Source organism: Syngnathus scovelli, chromosome 14, assembly GCF_024217435.2.
Source record: "Syngnathus scovelli strain Florida chromosome 14, RoL_Ssco_1.2, whole genome shotgun sequence".
Taxonomy (NCBI): domain Eukaryota; kingdom Metazoa; phylum Chordata; class Actinopteri; order Syngnathiformes; family Syngnathidae; genus Syngnathus; species Syngnathus scovelli.
In genome coordinates, this window is record NC_090860.1 from 5,121,123 (window position 1) to 5,137,500 (window position 16,378).

A 16,378-nucleotide genomic window follows, 5' to 3' on the forward strand; every position below is an offset into this window, starting at 1 on the left:
ATTTGCTGGATCATCTTATACATCAAAGTGGGCAAACACCGCCCAAAGAAGAAGAAGGGGAAAAAACAAACTCAACTTTTTTTTCCCACAATGCACTCAGGGCTTCGGAAGATACCTTGCCTTTTTCTTTTCGGCCCCTTTACTCGATTAAACTCAGGCAAGCTTTGTGGGAGCATTCAAGAACCACAAAGTCGCTGGTGTTGACAACACGCACGCAGTGCCCCACCCCACTGGATGAAGTGCCACGGTGCAAGCTCACAATTAACAGTAGTGTCGAACTCTGCCAAGAAACACACACACTTGAAAATAAGGTTTCGTTGGCCCCCGGTGTTGCTATGGTTACGAGGTCGAGGTCCCCCAGCATTTGAGGGGAACAGCGAGGTTCTTTAACGGTCACACGGAGGGAACGCACACGAGTGAGCCACACAAACATCGATCTTGTTGGACATCAAAACTGTCCAAATCCATCCATTGCGCCGCCATTCATCCATGACGAAACAAACAACGACTAATTTCATCATTGAAAAATGGAATCAAGTTTTGTAGTACGTTTTGGTTCGTGAAAAGAAGCAACTCAAAGCTACACTGCTACGTCGCCGGCGCTACGTCACCTCGACAATGGCACCGGCAGTGAAAGATGAGCGAAGCTGATCAAGAAGCGAGAATCTTAATAAGGCACGGCGACGTTTGTCGGCTGCCGCCAAGACTTGCAACAAGACGGCGACCTTGCACCCAGTCGAGAGGACCATCAATATTTCAGTGGCGCAGTTGACGCATCAAAAATCGGAGATGGAGAAGCAGACGTAGAACAACGGGTGGCGGCAGCAGCAGCAGCGGTGGCAGCAGCGGCAGTGGCGGCAGCAGTGGTGGCGGCAGCAGCGGTGGCGGCAGCAGCGGTGGCGGCGGTGGCGGCGGTGGCGGCGGCGGCAGCGGCGATCCCTCTCTCATGGAAAATTGATGCGGGGCATGAATATTCATACGCGGATAAATATTTGAGCTGGCCGGCCTCCTTTGGAGGAATTAGCTTCATCTTTACACTTATCAATAATTTGCAGGCCAGTTGAGTGTGTTGGACCATGAATTAGTCATGTCAAAGTTGGAGATGCGACAAGAAAGAATCTCAAACAAAATTGTGAAATGCAGGTGTGTGTTTGTCTTTTTTGTGCGTCTCTCTCGTATGCATTCATTTTGCTGCATGCGTGTGCAGTACATCTCTTGTGTTCATTTGTTTTGTGATGGTCTTTCAGTTTTTTAAGAGTGTGTATTTGTGAATCTTTTCATTTGTGAGGATTCTTTTTTGTGTTTTTATGTTTTGCTAATTGTGTGTGCGCTTATTGTGTAGCTTATCAAACCAGTCGCTGTTGGCGGGTGCCATTTTGTTGGCGATTCAATGCTGATTTGCCAACGGCAAGGGAGGAGGGGAGGGGCGAGGGGGCGGGCGAGCGGACGGCGGTCTTACCCGTGGCAGATGCTGCTTCGACATGGGCGGCCATGGGATGTCGCTGGCCGCGGCGTCCGCGTCCGTCAGCAGCTCCTCGTAGGTGCGCTCAAAGTCTTGCTGGCTGAAGGAGGGAAAACACACCTGACGTGGACCGACAGGTACAAGTACCAGAGAGGAGGCGTGTGACAGCGCGCTGGAATCGACTCTGAACAAAATGACATGGGGCAAGACAAGTCCTTCTGTGGAGCTGCTCAGCCTAAACGCTCTCAGATACGCGCACATCCGTCCTCTCAGAAAACCAAAAGGGTTGCAGGAGCCAAGCACGACTTCAATGGATTTAGCATGTACGCTCGCTCCCTCACTCGTTCCCTCACCAATTTCGCTCAATCGAGCAAATACGAGAAGTGATTCACTCGGTGGTACTGGCTCACGTACCTGTCTACATGGCACCCCCCACCGGCGGGCGAGGCGTAGCACAGGCCGGCGAGCTTGGCGGCCAACTGCCGGAGGGAGTCTGGCTGGGCGTCATAGTGACTGCAAACCAGTTCTGCCTGAGGGAGGGACAAAGAAAGAAATTTGTGACCACAGCTGCGATTGCGACACTGTTGTTTTCTCTGTCGGATCTAAATGTTCTCGTTGAGCATGTTTAAAAATTTTGGAGTCAAAAGCAATCAACATCTGGAACAGTGTGCCAGATTAGCCTCTATGATGGAGCTACAAAGGGTGCTGCGCCATCCGGCCTCATCCCGCATGTGAGCTGATATAAATCAGGCGCACCGTTTGCGCCAATCACATTCGGTGGAACAAATGAGCTCTGGTACGAGCGAGCGGCTGAGCGTGAAGAGCGCGCCCAGTGCACTTGAAGCGAGCAGCAGTCTCCTTCACGTGCTTCACGCCACGAATCCGGGCCACTCGCCACCGCTCGCGTGTAATTGCGTACAAATTGTATGGAGATGAGGCCGGCGCGGACACGCCACCGTCGTCGACCGTCTCATATACTTAGCGGAAGGATCCGGAAAGGTCATCCAATCTGTGGAGGCAGTGCGCCTCAATCAGGGAGCTAATAAACAAAATGGCAGCATGCAATCATCTGCGGACATGTGGAGAGCGGCGGGAAAAAAAACAACCTGTGAGCCAGCTGACTTGCTCACGGCTGCTCCCGATTGTTCTTTCTTTCTGATGACACGTGGAAGGAAGGGGACGGCCGAGAGCAGAGCGCAAGATTGCGGTGCAGCCGATCACAATGCGGCAGAGCGGCGCTCTGCGATGTAGGCTTGCTTGCTTTTCGGGGCTTCATCTTGTTGACGTTCTACAGCCTCCGTCTTGTGGGTTCTGTATTGTTGATTGGGACAAGAGTTTTCTTCAAGCTTGTTGACCCTATATTGTTAAAACTACGAAATTCTTGGCCACAGATTGTTGGCCCTTGATTGTTAAAACTAGATTGTCGGCCCCAAATTGTTGGCCCTAGATTGTTAAAACTAGATTGTTGGCCCGAGATTGTTGGCCCTAGATTGTTAAAGCTAGACTGTTGGCCCTTGACTGTTGGCCCTAGAGTTATGCTTATGTTTATTGGCCCTGGGTTGTAGCCTGTTGCTACTCCAATAGGGAGATACTCCAATAACCAAGGATGAGAATGGCAAATGAAAAAAAACACTGAAAAGTAGCCAGGGTCTGGGGGCCGCATGCCCCACTGGGGCCTGTGCCCCCCCACTTGTCGCAGGGGGCCAGGGGCCTGTGCCCCCCCAATGGGGGCCGCAGTGGGCCATGAGCCACAGGCCCCCATTAGGGGCTGCAGGGGCCACAGGCCCCTAGGGGGCCACAGGGCCCACAGGCCCCTAGGGGGCCACAGGGCCCACAGGCCCTGGGGGCTTAGGGGGAAAAGCTCCCTGGAAACTCCTGGATTTTGGCAGTATAGCAATCCCAAAACCATTACTTTCATCACTCAATTTCAACAGTTTTGTTAAAAAAATATTCCTGGTGGGCTACCAAGGTGAATATAATACAATCAAACCTCGGTTTTCGACCACAATCCATTCCAGAAGGCGGTTCGAGAAGCGAATCGGTCAATTCCTAATTTATTTTCCCGTTACATATAATGGAAAAGTGTTAATCTGTTCCAAGACTTTAAGCATTTTTTCATTTGCGCATTTTTGTCTGATCGCTCAACTGCAGCGCACCGCCTAACGCGCAACCGTAGCGCGTCGCCGATCACGCAACTGCACCGCGCTGGTTTCATTATTGTGACAGAGCCGTCGCTGAAATTTAGAAAATATTTTTAAAGTTGTGGTAAATTTGAGCTGTCATGTGTCCCTGTATGTTGCCTTAGAACAGGGGTCACCAACACGGTGCCCGCGGGCACCAGGTCGCCCGTGAGGACCGCATGAGTCGCCCGCCTGACTGTTCTCAAATTGGCTTAAATAGCGCCACTTGTCAGTGTGCTGCATCTATTTATTTTACGGTCAAACCTCGGATTTTGAACAAATCGGAATTCAAACAAAAGATTCAAGATTTTTTTGCTTCGGTTGTCGAATCAAATTTGGGGGTCGAACCTCGGGAGATGAGCCCGGAGGACCCGAGAAAACCCAACCGCGCGGCCCGGATGCCGACTGACTCCATTGTTATTGTATTTTCGTTACTTTGAGGATTGTATTAACCCCTAATCATGCCTCCAAAGAAAGCAAGTGGGAGCAGAAAAGCCATCCTAAAACACAAAGACGCTCTTAAAGCAATGTGACTGAGCGCCCGGCGCGCTGCGGTTGCGTGATCGGACCAAATTAAGCTCCCTGCGCACTTAGGTCCACATAAATTTGGGAAAGTACATCAGGACTTTAAAAATATTTTCTAAATTTTAGCGACGACTCTGTCACAATAATGCGACCAGCGCGGTGCAGTTGCGCGGTCGGCGGTGCGCTGCAGTTGCGCGATCGGACAAAATTAAGCTACCTGCACACAAAGGTCCACTTAAATTTTGGAAAGTACATCAGGACTTTAAAAATATTTTCTAAATTTCAGCGACGGCTCTGTCACAATAATGCGACCAGCGCGGTGCAGTTGCGCGGTGGGTGACGCGCTACGGTTGCGCGTTCGGCAGTGCGCTGCAGTTGCGCGATCGGACAAATATGCGCAAATGAAAAAATGCTTAAAAAAGGCAGGGTTTTTTTGTCTCGAAACGGATTACACATTTTTCCATTATTTGTAATGGGAAAAATAGATTCGGAATTCAACCTATACGCTTCTCGAACCGCCTTCTGGAACGGATTTGAATGTATTTTTGCTATTACTGTTCAAATCACACTTACATGTGAACTGGAAATGACAATAATAACACATAGTGAAAGCCAAATTGAGCAAATTGGCTATCTCAGAAGTGTGTGTCAAACTGGTAGCCCTTTGCCTTAATCAGTACCCAGGAAGTAGCTCTCGGTTTAAGAAAGTTTGGTGACCCCTGCCTTAGAAGGTCAACTAGCAGCAGTGAGACTACCATAAGCTATTTTTGCTGGGCAGAGAGGCTTTAGTTTCAGTAATGTATAGGGACTTAGAATATGGATGGACCATTTGTTGGTGACCAGGGAGAGCCAGGTACATGCCCTTTTAGGGGCATCGAAAGCAAGCAGTAGACTGAGACTCGAACCGCAGCTGTTACTCAAAGCCATGACATCAGCGTCTTGTCAGGTATAAAAGGTGTGGGGCCTGGCAGAAGGGAGGGGCTGCTAACATTTTTGCTGTTGGGCCACTCGAATATTTGGAGAAACTTCACTCTGACATCGGTTGAATAAAATCTTTTCCCAATCAGCCGTGTGTCACTGGAATGTTCCTTCTCTGGGCCAGCCATCGTCCACCAGGTGTTTTTTAAAGACCAGCAAAGCAACAAAGACAATTCACCACAAAGTCCTGATGTACTTTCCAAAATTTAAGTGGACCTCAGTGCGCAGGGAGCTTAATTTTGTCGGATCGCGCAACTGCAGCGCACTGCCGAACGGGCAACCGTAGCGCGCCGCCGACCGTACAACTGCACCGCGCTGGTCGCATTATTGCGACAGAGCGGTCGCTAAAATTTTGAAAATACTTTTAAAGTCCTGATGTACTTTCCAAAATTTAAGTGGACCTCAGTGCGCAGGGAGCTTAATTTTGTCCGATCGCGCAACTGCAGCGCGCCGGGCGCTCACTGTCGCATTGCTTTAAGAGCATCTTTGTGTTCCGATTTGTAAGATGTCGCGGCTCTCGAGCCATGCCCATCTGAAGCAGTTCCTGATCCCGTTCGACTTGTCTATTTCCCTGGCACGATCCTCGTCTTTTTTTTCCTCTAAAACCTTCGCCATGCTGGCGAAAACTTTTGCTAATTAGGCAAATGAGTAGGCAAATGATGTGACCAAAGTAGCGCCAAAATGCTGCCGAAAATAAGGCGGCTGTTGTCGCAATACTGCTGCCAGCCGACCCCACCCCCCATATAAAAAAAAAATAAATCTCAACGGATCTACACGATTCACGAAAATGATCCTCCCGACGGAAAAAAAACACGGAAATCCGCGGATCCGCGGAAGATTCTCATCCCTGAATAAGAGGGTGTTTTTGTCTTGATAGAGCAGAGCGGTGGGTAATGATACAGAATCAATAATGGAAATGAGGGCATGGCGCACGCAAATACACACACACGCGCACTCACGTCAATACTGTAATAGTAATAGTGGAATGTGAAGCTGTTGAATGAACGCTCCACTTTGATCTTAGACGCAACAGTGAATATGAGGGCCAGATGAACATGCACGTGCCCACGCACGGCACTCGGCATCAACCACGAGATGGCCATGGACCGTTCCCGGTGGAAGAAAGCTATATCAAGAACCCAGTCCAACCCAGCGGCGCCTGGAAAACGGACTTTAAACCGATGGTGATGATGACGCACATGCGTGTTTTGTTGCTTTTCTAAACAAATGCCCACGCACATGCGTGCTTTGTTGCATTTCTAAACAAACACATCTCAAATATGCATATGAGCAAGGATGTCAATGGATGGATGGACAGAACAAGATGGAGGACCTTTGGTGTTCGCTTGTAAGCTTCTCTTGTTGGCCTGTTTGTTAGCTTTGTTGGTGGCTAACCAGTTAGCCCACCCACATGGGTGTTTCGGGTCACATTTTAGCTCGCCAGTCTTCAATGCGCTGCTGTTCCCCATGCGCTAAATGACCTGCTAACATCTCACAAACACGTGCTTTTCGCTTGTGTGTGTTTCAGATGAAGACGTGTCAGGTGTCGACAAAGTGGCGTCGGCGGGTGTTTGGGGGGCGGGTGTTTGGGGGGCAGGTGTTTGGGGGGGGAGGTGCTGCAGCGCCTCCCATTAATGGAGCAAATTAACATTAGCCAGCATGCTAATTAACATGCAAGCTAATTAGGAAATAATTAAGACACACAAAACTGGAGGAAACAAACGAGTCAGTGTGAGAGAGAACATGAAGGCTTTCCAACAAAATTGATCAAATGAATCCGAGCATCTGTTGTCCTCCATTCCTCCATCCAGAATACCACGTGACACATACACTCTTCCAAAATAGTCAGGTAACATGAGGCGATCAGTTTGGAGACGTTACTTCCTCTAGTGTCGGCGGATTAATTTGATCAAATGGCGAAGGTGCAGGGGGCGGGGCATAGCTTGCTTTTGACATTTCGGCAGTCAATTAAACTTCAAGACGATGGATGGGCCTTTCTTTTTGCCGTTCTCTGGGGCGGCATCGCTGTCTTGTCGCCTTCATCCTCGTCATAATCAAACTCTCCGGTCAAAGCGGAATAATTGTCAATGAATATTTAACAAGGATTCTGATGGAGCGATAGGCATCCTTCCCCCCTCGCTCAGCTCGCTGAGGGACACCGAGCCAGCCCGAATAATATTTCAAGGTGCTAAACAAGATGGTAACAGTTAGTGGCGGCAAAAATGATGAGGTGGCTTCTTACGAGAGCCGGCTGGGCAGAATAACACATCCCTCCGTTCGGTCGCCAGGTGAGGAATGGTCGCCAGATCCACAAATAGACCGTTCGCCAGTTACAGCCGAGACGCCTTTCGACGGACCGGTGGGTTGCTTTGTCAGTCGTTGTGCGCTTGGGTGGCGATGATGCCACAGATATCAGTCTTTTTTAGAGGAACTTGCTCACGCAGATTGTCGGTGATGTACGATGAAACGCGCCGGCTCCCGTGAGGACCTGTTTGGTGTCCGTCAAATGACGCGCGCTCCCTCGGGACGCGTCCCCGGCGGCGTTCTCGAGCGGTGGCGAATTTGCTGCCCATGAGAACCCCTCGCGGCCGATGACAAACGATGGCTCAATGACCTCATCTGCGCTGATTTCGTGTGCCTCTCAGGTGCAAAGACACACGCACACCTGCCTCCATCATCCCTTCATCCACTCATCCAATACGTCATTTCTTCTTTCCTCCTCAGTCGCTTCTACCATGTTTATGCAGCACCGACGTGCTAAATTCTCCTGAAATGGCAACCAGAGCACAAGCGAGGGCACAAGCGAGGGCACAGGCGAGGGCACAAGCGAGGGCACAAACGAGGGTACCGCATCACGCTCCATCCGGCACGTCGAGAGCGCTTTTCCAAAATGCGCTCTGAATAGGAATAGCCACATCTTCATCTATGCCCTTATGCTGAGTCTGGGAGCCGAGATGACATCGGCATCACCCATCCCTCCATCCATTTCAATTAACTTGTCTTTGTCCATCCATCCGTCCGTCCATCCATCCATCGTAGACTTTTGACTTGTTAGCTTAAAGGAACATGTAGATTTGGTTGGCTTTCTAAAAGTGTGCAAATCAACCGTCGTGTGCCAGCGTGTGTGAATACAAAGAAGTGAAACAAGGTTGAAATGTGGTTTTGATTGGCTTTGAGAGCGGCGGGGGGTGGGGGTTGGGGCGAGGACGACGAGGGGGAGTCGTAATTGAGTCGTCAGGAGTACGTGTGTGTGTCTCCGTGCGCATTGGCGTGCGCAAATGTTTACATCTACAAAAGAGTCTGTGTGTGCGTGCGCGCGTGTTTGTGCGTGTGTGTTTTATCGTGGTGTGCTGAATTATTTCTCCACACTCCCTAATGAAAAATAGATGGAAGCCAATGTTCCACACATGCACACAGAGGCGTTGGGTGTGGACTGAGCCAAACTCTGCTCAGCTATATGACTCGATGATGTCATGTCGAGTTGGCTTCAAGGGGAGCCTGAGTCTAAACGAGCCCTTCGGACAGAATTGTTTTGCGAGGTCCAAATGACACTTTTTAGTGTCATAGCTGCTTTTAATTCAAGCGTGTCGCGTCGCGGCAAATGTTTCTCTCAAAGTCAAGCGTGACTAAATTCATTTTTTGAAAAAAAGTTTTGTTTGCGTGACACGATTTTAACATGATGTTTTATGCATGGCCTTCTCGTATTCATTTGCGTGTCTGCGCGTGCATACCTGCACTGTTGCCGCCAGCACATGGCACACATCACACGTGACGGCGACTTTGCCGCCGCATGCGGATTAACAGCAACACGGAGCTCCAAGTTTAATCTTGAATGATGGTAAGTGAAGTGCCGGCGTCTGATTGGTCGTCGCAGGTATCAGCCAGGAGTCCGATGGGCCCTAATTTGTTTTTTGGGAGATTGCAATAACCTCAGGACATTACTGAAATGAGTCGCACGCAAACAATCTTGACGCTCTTTTCGCCTTATCCCCACTTGAAAGTCAACTCAGTCCTGTTTGAAGTTCATACTCAACTGTATCTGTCTCTCTCGCTCTCACACACACACACACACACACACACACACACACACACACACACACACACACACACACACACACACACACACACACACACACACAGAGTCACTCACGTGCACGCACAGATCGTTGTGGTCTGTGGTGTGAAATAGATCCCCAAGGACATCATGCTGTCTTAACCAGCTGCACTGATAAGCGCGTACACGCATGGGCACGGGCACAGCTCAGGCTGTGTGAAGTGCCACCCCGGGGGATCACTTTTCCTTCAATATTTGCTGCCCTCCTTCAACAAAGACACACTAAACAGTGCACCGTTGAACAAAAGCCAGACATCAAGTGTGTGTGTCTTTTTTGTGTGCGTTGCAATGTGCACATCTGGAGCCATCACGCCCCCCTGCTTGTCGTCTTCTTGGGAGGAGCCATTGCTCTCCTCTCAGAAGGCCGAGCACATCCCTTCCCCTTGCCAGACAAATTCCACTAAGCTGTTGAATATGAGGCCGCTGCAGCTACCAAACACCTCACTCACTCACTTGCTCTCACACAACCTTTACCGCCGTCTTCAATATGCAACAAAACACAGCAGATGTTACTCGGCGATGGTCGCGCACGCACGGCAAATCCTTCAAATGCGGCGACACGCTGCCGATGGCTTGCGTGTGCGTGCTAATCCCCACGTTGGTGGTCTTGTCGGAGCGCTCTACTTGCCGACATGAGTGTATCTTCTCCTGGGCGCCTAATACTACAACTCCGACTGTGATATTTCCTGACATTTACATGAATCGGAGCAATGCCGGCAGAGATGCAAGCGCGACGCCGAGAGCCGAGGAAGGAACAATTTGGTAGCTGGGCCATTATTCAGATTGTGGATGGACGGACGAAGAGCTGACTGCTAGTGGCTTGAGGGAACTGAGGAGTGTTCCTCCTTTAATTGAGTTGATCCTCGTGTGTGCGCGTCCGGCAGCCTCTGCGTGTCGTGTACAACGCGAGATGTAGCGATGCAAGTCGTCGTATCATTTTTCGATCTCGAAGGCGCTTTGATACTAATTTCCAGTATTGACTGCCGCTGTTCAATACACACCACGTGAGACAACGACGAGGACGCAAATGGTAAGGCCATCTGGCAAAACAAACAAAAGCACGTTGGCAAGGGCGGCGTTCTTACCCGCAGGTCGTCGTCTCGCTGCAACGGGCCAGCGTGCTGCAGCAGGCGCGCAGAAACCTGCCGCAAGGCACGCAGCATCCAAGCATGCTGGCGGCGGATCTGAAGCTGGAGCTGGTCCCACTGACCCGAGACCATGCGCAGGATGCCGCGCAGTTCTGAGGGCAAAAAAGGAACATCAACGCCATCAAGGTTCATCCAAATATAATTCTCATTAATGCACTATGAGCGTGTACCTGATTGCTGGGCAGGTATGATGGCGAGCAATGCCCTCCCATCGTCCATGATGCGCTCTTGCAGTGTGCTGTGGCTGTCCACGTTGACTTTGAACATCTGCAAACACATCGTACAAGAAGCTGCCGTCTAGATTCAGAGGGACAAAACGGGCAGAGATAATGGACGCATGGACACTCAACGGCAAGGCGCCAAATCCTGCACCAACTTCTGCTAAATGGGCTCTCGCTCATCTGGCGCTTTTCTACCTTTGGTGCACTTCATGGTGCAGCAGGCACCATCGCCAAGACGCTCGATCCTGTCAGCGAGTTGATGACAAAAGTGACTGTAGCGCGTAGCGACCGAGTCAAACGAGTCAACCGAGTCAACTGAGTCAAACGAGCTGCTTTGTGCCGCGGTTTAAACAAACAACGGGCCAAAGGAAATTGCGATCGACGACACCGCCAGCGTGTCCGTCAAACATGGCAGCAAGTGACAAACAGGCAACTACAAAGCGCAAGTGTGACTATCAGACGCACAGTGACACAGCGTGGTGCCACAAAGGCTACTAGCCGTTTAGCTAGGCCCTTAAAATGTTGTTTGCTTCCGAGACACGCACGCCGATCCTAATTGAAGCTAACCGGCGCTAACGGGGTGTGCTGCTGAAACACACAACACGCAACAAGCGCACCTACTGATAATGTGTCGTCGAATTAGCGCACGGCTAAACAAGCATCCACATAAGCCAAGTGTGTGTGTGTGTGTGTGTGTGTGTGTGTGTGTGTGTGTGTGTGTGTGTGTGTGTGTGTGTGTGTGTGTGTGTGTGTGTGTGTGTGTGTATGCGCGTGCGTGCGTGTCTGTGCGCGTGTGCGTGATGTTCTGCTGCGTTAATAGATGCTCATTTGGAAGTCTGTCCAGGAACATGCAAATGTATGCAAATAGCTGTGTGTGTGTGTGTGTGTGTGTGTGTGTGTGTGTGTGTGTGTGTGTGTGTGTGTGTGTGTGTGTGTGCGTGTGTGTGCGTGTGTGTGCGCGTGTGTGTGTGTGTTTGTGGGTGTGCGTGTGTGCGTGTGTGTGTGTGTGTGTGTGTGTGTGTGTGTGTGTGTGTGTGCGCATGTGTGTGTGTTGAAAACAGGGCTGTTTGTATCTATTTTCTTTAAACAATGCAAATAAAATGTTTTTTGCGTTTCCAATTTTGCATGACGAATGTTTGGTGTCGCTTCGGCGTGGGTCCGGATGTGTGTAGCTGATTGTTGTCTGTTTTTCTTTTTTCCTAGAAAATGAAGAAAATCAAGTAAAATCAAGAGCGACAGCGTTGTCAGTGCGAGTGTGCGTTCAGGCGGTCCTTTAAATAGGCGGATCAAATGTGCCATTAAAAAAAGAAGAGAAGGTGGAGGAACATGATGCAAATTGGAAGATAGTGAGACGAGTGATCAGGAAAGATGAGACGCCAAGATGGCAAGATGAAAAAGAAGGAGAAGACAAGAAAGAAGAAAATCACCACTGAAAGGTTGAAAACAATTAAAAGGGCAAAGAAATGCATTATCCGACTTGATCACGTTTGACAAAATGATAAGATGAGAAAAGCAAGAAGCTGATGACGACGAGTCGTCCGAAATCGTTTCTTGAAAATGTTACTCTCTTGTTGAGTTCCGATTTGCACAACGCTCAGGTTGTCATGCTGAGTATCGTCTTCACGGGATGGAAATGAAAACACGTTTGGATGGTTTGGATTGGATCCCATTCAATGATTCATCAACAAAATGCAAACTGGTTCATCAGTCGATGCAGCCCGAGACTTTTGTTTTTGTTCTTCAAAAATGCTTGCGATTCAACTTTGCAGATTCTCTGCTTGAATTGATTTGCCACAAGAGGCTGCGGGAAATATTTTCTCTTCTTTTCATGAGCTGACCTTGGCGGTTGCGTCTGAGCAGCCTCACAAATGTGTGCGCGAGTGCGTGCGTGCTGACCAGGTGGGTGTCCAGGTAGCTCTTGAGCGCGTCCAAGCGGGCAGCGGGTGGCGCCCAGTCGCCGGTGCTCTCCAGCGCTCCCTGCAGCCAGCCGATGAACCCGTCCAGCCGTCGCACAAACTCCTGAGAACAACCAGTGTCACAATTTCACTGTGAGCAAGCGGTGGGCTCTCGAGCATCAAAACCAGAAGAGTTGATAGACGCGCAGCGCCACCTGCTGGCGGACTTGAGAAGAAGCAGCACGCTCGTGTTAGCAGGCACAAAACGAGCAGAACCTTCATCCCGTGATTGAAACGACGCACACCAATTGAAATGTTTGCAAGTACAAAAGTGACAAAAATTTTGTTGAGGATTTTTGCGAGATGCTCAAAAGTGCTTCTAGTACGTGCCTATCTATTTTGACCAAGTGCAAAGGAGTAAGCTAAAATGGCTCAATTAAATTGCTCATGCACAGATGCAGCGGGGGAAGCAAAATAAAAAAGACAACAGGCAGCCAATTCCGCATTTTGTTGCTTTGGACATGGTCTTTTTTTTTTTTTTTTGCTCAAGCGGGTCATTTCGCTTCATCGGATTTTGAGCTTTTTGTTTTGATCTTTGCTTGTGTTTTCACTGCCCGTTTTCTCCCTTCCGTCCAAGGCGAACAAGATGATGTTGAGAATGCTCATTAGTGATTGCAAATCCTTTAGCAGCAAGAAAACTGTCAAAGAGTGTGGCATTCGCTTGAGCACAGCACACCCGAGCGCCGGCCCTGCTCAACTCAAGGGCTCAAAGGAGAAAGTCAGTTTCTTCTGAAGGGAGTGACGCCACATGCTCCATAGCGACTACAGACAAGTCAAACGCCAAAGAAATGAAGAGGAAGTTGTCAATATGAAGGAGTGGCAAATTAAAATCGGTGAGCGAGTGAGCACGCTCTCATTCGAGATGCAGCAAATCCTCTGCGTTTTGACATTTGGCCACATTCGATAGGACGGATATGAGCGATTAGTGCGCGGCCTTGTCGAGCAGGTGACTGCCAATCAAAGGTGACCTTTGCGGCCGACACAGATGACGGTGACGGATTAGCCCGTGACCGTCTTTGGAATGTGGGAGGAAACCCCACGCAGGCACGGGGAAAACATGCAAACAATCATCCAATTTGATTAATAATGATAATATCGGGCTCTGTCCCGATTGGGTTGCTGACCTCCATCTTGTTCCACACGTCTGGATCTTTGTACTGGCCCGTGTCCTCCAGAAGCCGCCACGTCAGAGTGGCACTCCCTCGCCTATCCGGCGCAGGCTCCCGCCCTTCTTCAGACCGTGGCTCGCTCAGTTGGCCGGACTGAATGCTTTCATCCAGTGAGTCGCCGGAGGAGGCAGGGCTAAGGCGGCCCAGGGGGTCGTGCCCGACCGGACCCTGGAGGATGGAGGGAGGGGTCGGCAAGACCTGTTTAGACTTAATTTGACAAATTCGCAAATTCTTCACTGTTCTTCTTTTCTTTTTCAATGGATGTCAATATTGATGTCATGGAAATTGCCTAACAAGCTTAGCAACGGAACAAATTCCACTCCAAAATCCAGCAAAAAGTATACCAGCGATGAAGAAGGAACGTCTTCTCCACTTTCAGTCGAATCCCAGGCATCCTGGTTGAGTTCAGTCAAATCCCAGTCGTCCACGTTCTGCAAAGCGCCGGGGCCAAGCTCCTCGCCACTGGGTCCCTGCAACAATAGCAACACAAATCAATTGAGGATAATGGAAAAGAGCATCAGGATAAGAAATGTCCACACACCAGCGCCTGAGACAGACTCTCCAGGTTGAGGGCCAAAAGTTCACTCTTGTGGATCTGAGCGGGTAGCGCCAGGAACTCGTCAGAGCCGTACCAGTGCTCCTTGTCTGGACTGGCCTCTGAGGATGCCCCCATCTCCTCCTGGTGGTGGTGGTGGTGGGGGGTGGGGGGCGTGAGTGATCCACAGAGCCAAAGACAGACCGCTCAGAAATAAACCGTCGCTTACCTTCGCTCTGGGCTCCGACTCTGAGGACAGGACCCAATCCCCAACGGGGGACAGCGCCGAGCAATCAGAGTCACCGTGAGGGTCCACACTGTTTCTCTGCGGAAGCGGGGAGACTTCCAAAAACCTCTTGTTTGCCATTGCGCCAGCTCGTCGGATGCTGCCGAAGTCTACGACCTGGGGAAAGGCGATGGGATGAAACCTGGCGCACGGCAGCAGATCGCAAACACATTTGAAAGCTGCAAGGGAGAGTAACCTTTAGGTGCTGGACATCTTCTGAAGTCTTTTCGGGACAAACGGAGTCCAGCTCCAGCCAGAGCTCGGAGCGTTCTGGCACTGCCAGTGGATCCACCCGAGAATCCATCTGAGGATCCACCCGAGGATCAATCCGAGGATGCCCCAGAGGATCCACCAGTGGATCCACCTGAGGATCCACCAGAGGATCCATCAGAAGATACTTGAGAGGATGGAGCTGGGCCTGGATTTGTAGTTCAGAGAGCCCACTGTCGTCCAAGATCAGTACAGCTCTCTTTGACTTTGCAGCCTCGCTTGGATGGGCTCCCGGGTCGTGGTGCTTTGGCCGTTGGGATTCCTGCTTCTTTTGCACGTCGGCTGTGGCGACCTCCTCGGGCTCCGGGGTAGCGTCCGGCTTTTGCTTTTCCCGGGACTCGGGCTCGTTGCCGGGACTGTAGTCGCTGAGTTCGTAGGCCGTGATGCCACAGTCCAGAGAGAAGTAGTCCTGACTGCAGCGGATGGTCAGCCGACCGCAATCGTCCACGTCTGTCAGGGCGTCAAGGCGCCGACCCTAAAGGATGAGAGCGACTCGGTGAGAAGCAGAAGGTGGCGGGCGAACCGCCGAGCTTGCATTTTGCCACCATTGGTTCACAACATAGCGCCTCTTCTCAGCCGCATTTTACCATGGTTCATTTTGTTTGAATAAGTCCTTCATTCATGGACATGCCACCTCAACCTTTTCTGTCCATGCCTCCTCTCTTGTGCTCCAAACTTTTGGATGTTCCCAATGACATCTGATAAGTGCATGTTTGAGACTGTCGGACGCACCTGGTGTTGGTCCTGGTCCTGGCTAAAGGCCTGCAGGATGTCGGTCTTCCTGGTGAAGTTTCCGTTGGGGTCCTGCAGACCCCGAAGGAGACGCTCCTTCAGAACCAGAACAGAAACCCGCAGCTGGTGCCACAGAAGCTGCACAGTCCTGAGAGCACACGGACAAGATGTATCAGAGGCTGATGGGGAGGGGCAGTCGGGGGGAGTCACTCACCTGATGTCCACTATGATGTTAATAGAGTATGACAGAAGCTTGAGCGACAACTCTGTCTCCAGAAGAGCGTGGATCTGCTCCACGTGGTCAGAGATGTCCTCGCAGATGTCCTGAATGAGACGAACACGAGGGTAAACGGTCGGTCATCACGACCATGCACGCTGCGGAACCGTCCACGTGAGCACGAGTGTGCGCTTTGTTCCCAAATCAAAGGGTGACTCACTTTGGCGTGGACTTGCTTCCCGCTTTCAGGCAAGCAGACGTGCAGCGAACACGCAGCTGTGTTAAGATTCGCTCTCATTTTGATATGGCCAACTCAGAACCCAGAGTCAGAGGCGAGGTGAGGCTCACTGTCCTCATGAAATTCTGGCCGAGTGCCAAGCGGGTAAAAATACTGTGGCGGGCAGGCGAGAGGCAAAATTAGATGACCTTTGCGGCCACATGAGACAAGCCAGCCCGGGATGTGGGTCACGGACGTCCGGGGAACCCAGACCGGCGCCAGACGCCTTTCGAGTGCCTTCCTTTATGTGCTGAGAAGACCAGCATATCGCATCTTTCCTCTGCGTCTCCTCAGCCTGGCCTGGCGTTT

The 16,378-nt window shown here is 50.7% G+C and overlaps 1 protein-coding gene across 3 annotated transcripts in view; it reads right to left on the bottom strand.

Moving 5' to 3' along the window:
• Positions 1 to 16,378, bottom strand: part of akap6 (A kinase (PRKA) anchor protein 6) — a 34,649-nt gene that overhangs the window by 13,730 nt on the left and 4,541 nt on the right. For all 3 annotated transcript variants that reach the window (XM_049740147.2, XM_049740149.2, XM_049740148.2), the window contains 12 exons: positions 15,790 to 15,899; positions 15,576 to 15,723; positions 14,770 to 15,318; positions 14,517 to 14,690; positions 14,294 to 14,431; positions 14,097 to 14,222; positions 13,708 to 13,920; positions 12,525 to 12,647; positions 10,578 to 10,674; positions 10,345 to 10,499; positions 1,877 to 1,992; positions 1,460 to 1,562 (listed from right to left, as the gene is read on the bottom strand). In XM_049740147.2, the coding sequence (XP_049596104.1) occupies positions 1,460 to 1,562; positions 1,877 to 1,992; positions 10,345 to 10,499; positions 10,578 to 10,674; positions 12,525 to 12,647; positions 13,708 to 13,920; positions 14,097 to 14,222; positions 14,294 to 14,431; positions 14,517 to 14,690; positions 14,770 to 15,318; positions 15,576 to 15,723; positions 15,790 to 15,899 (2,052 nt within the window). The remainder of the gene's footprint in view (positions 1 to 1,459; positions 1,563 to 1,876; positions 1,993 to 10,344; positions 10,500 to 10,577; positions 10,675 to 12,524; positions 12,648 to 13,707; positions 13,921 to 14,096; positions 14,223 to 14,293; positions 14,432 to 14,516; positions 14,691 to 14,769; positions 15,319 to 15,575; positions 15,724 to 15,789; positions 15,900 to 16,378) is intronic.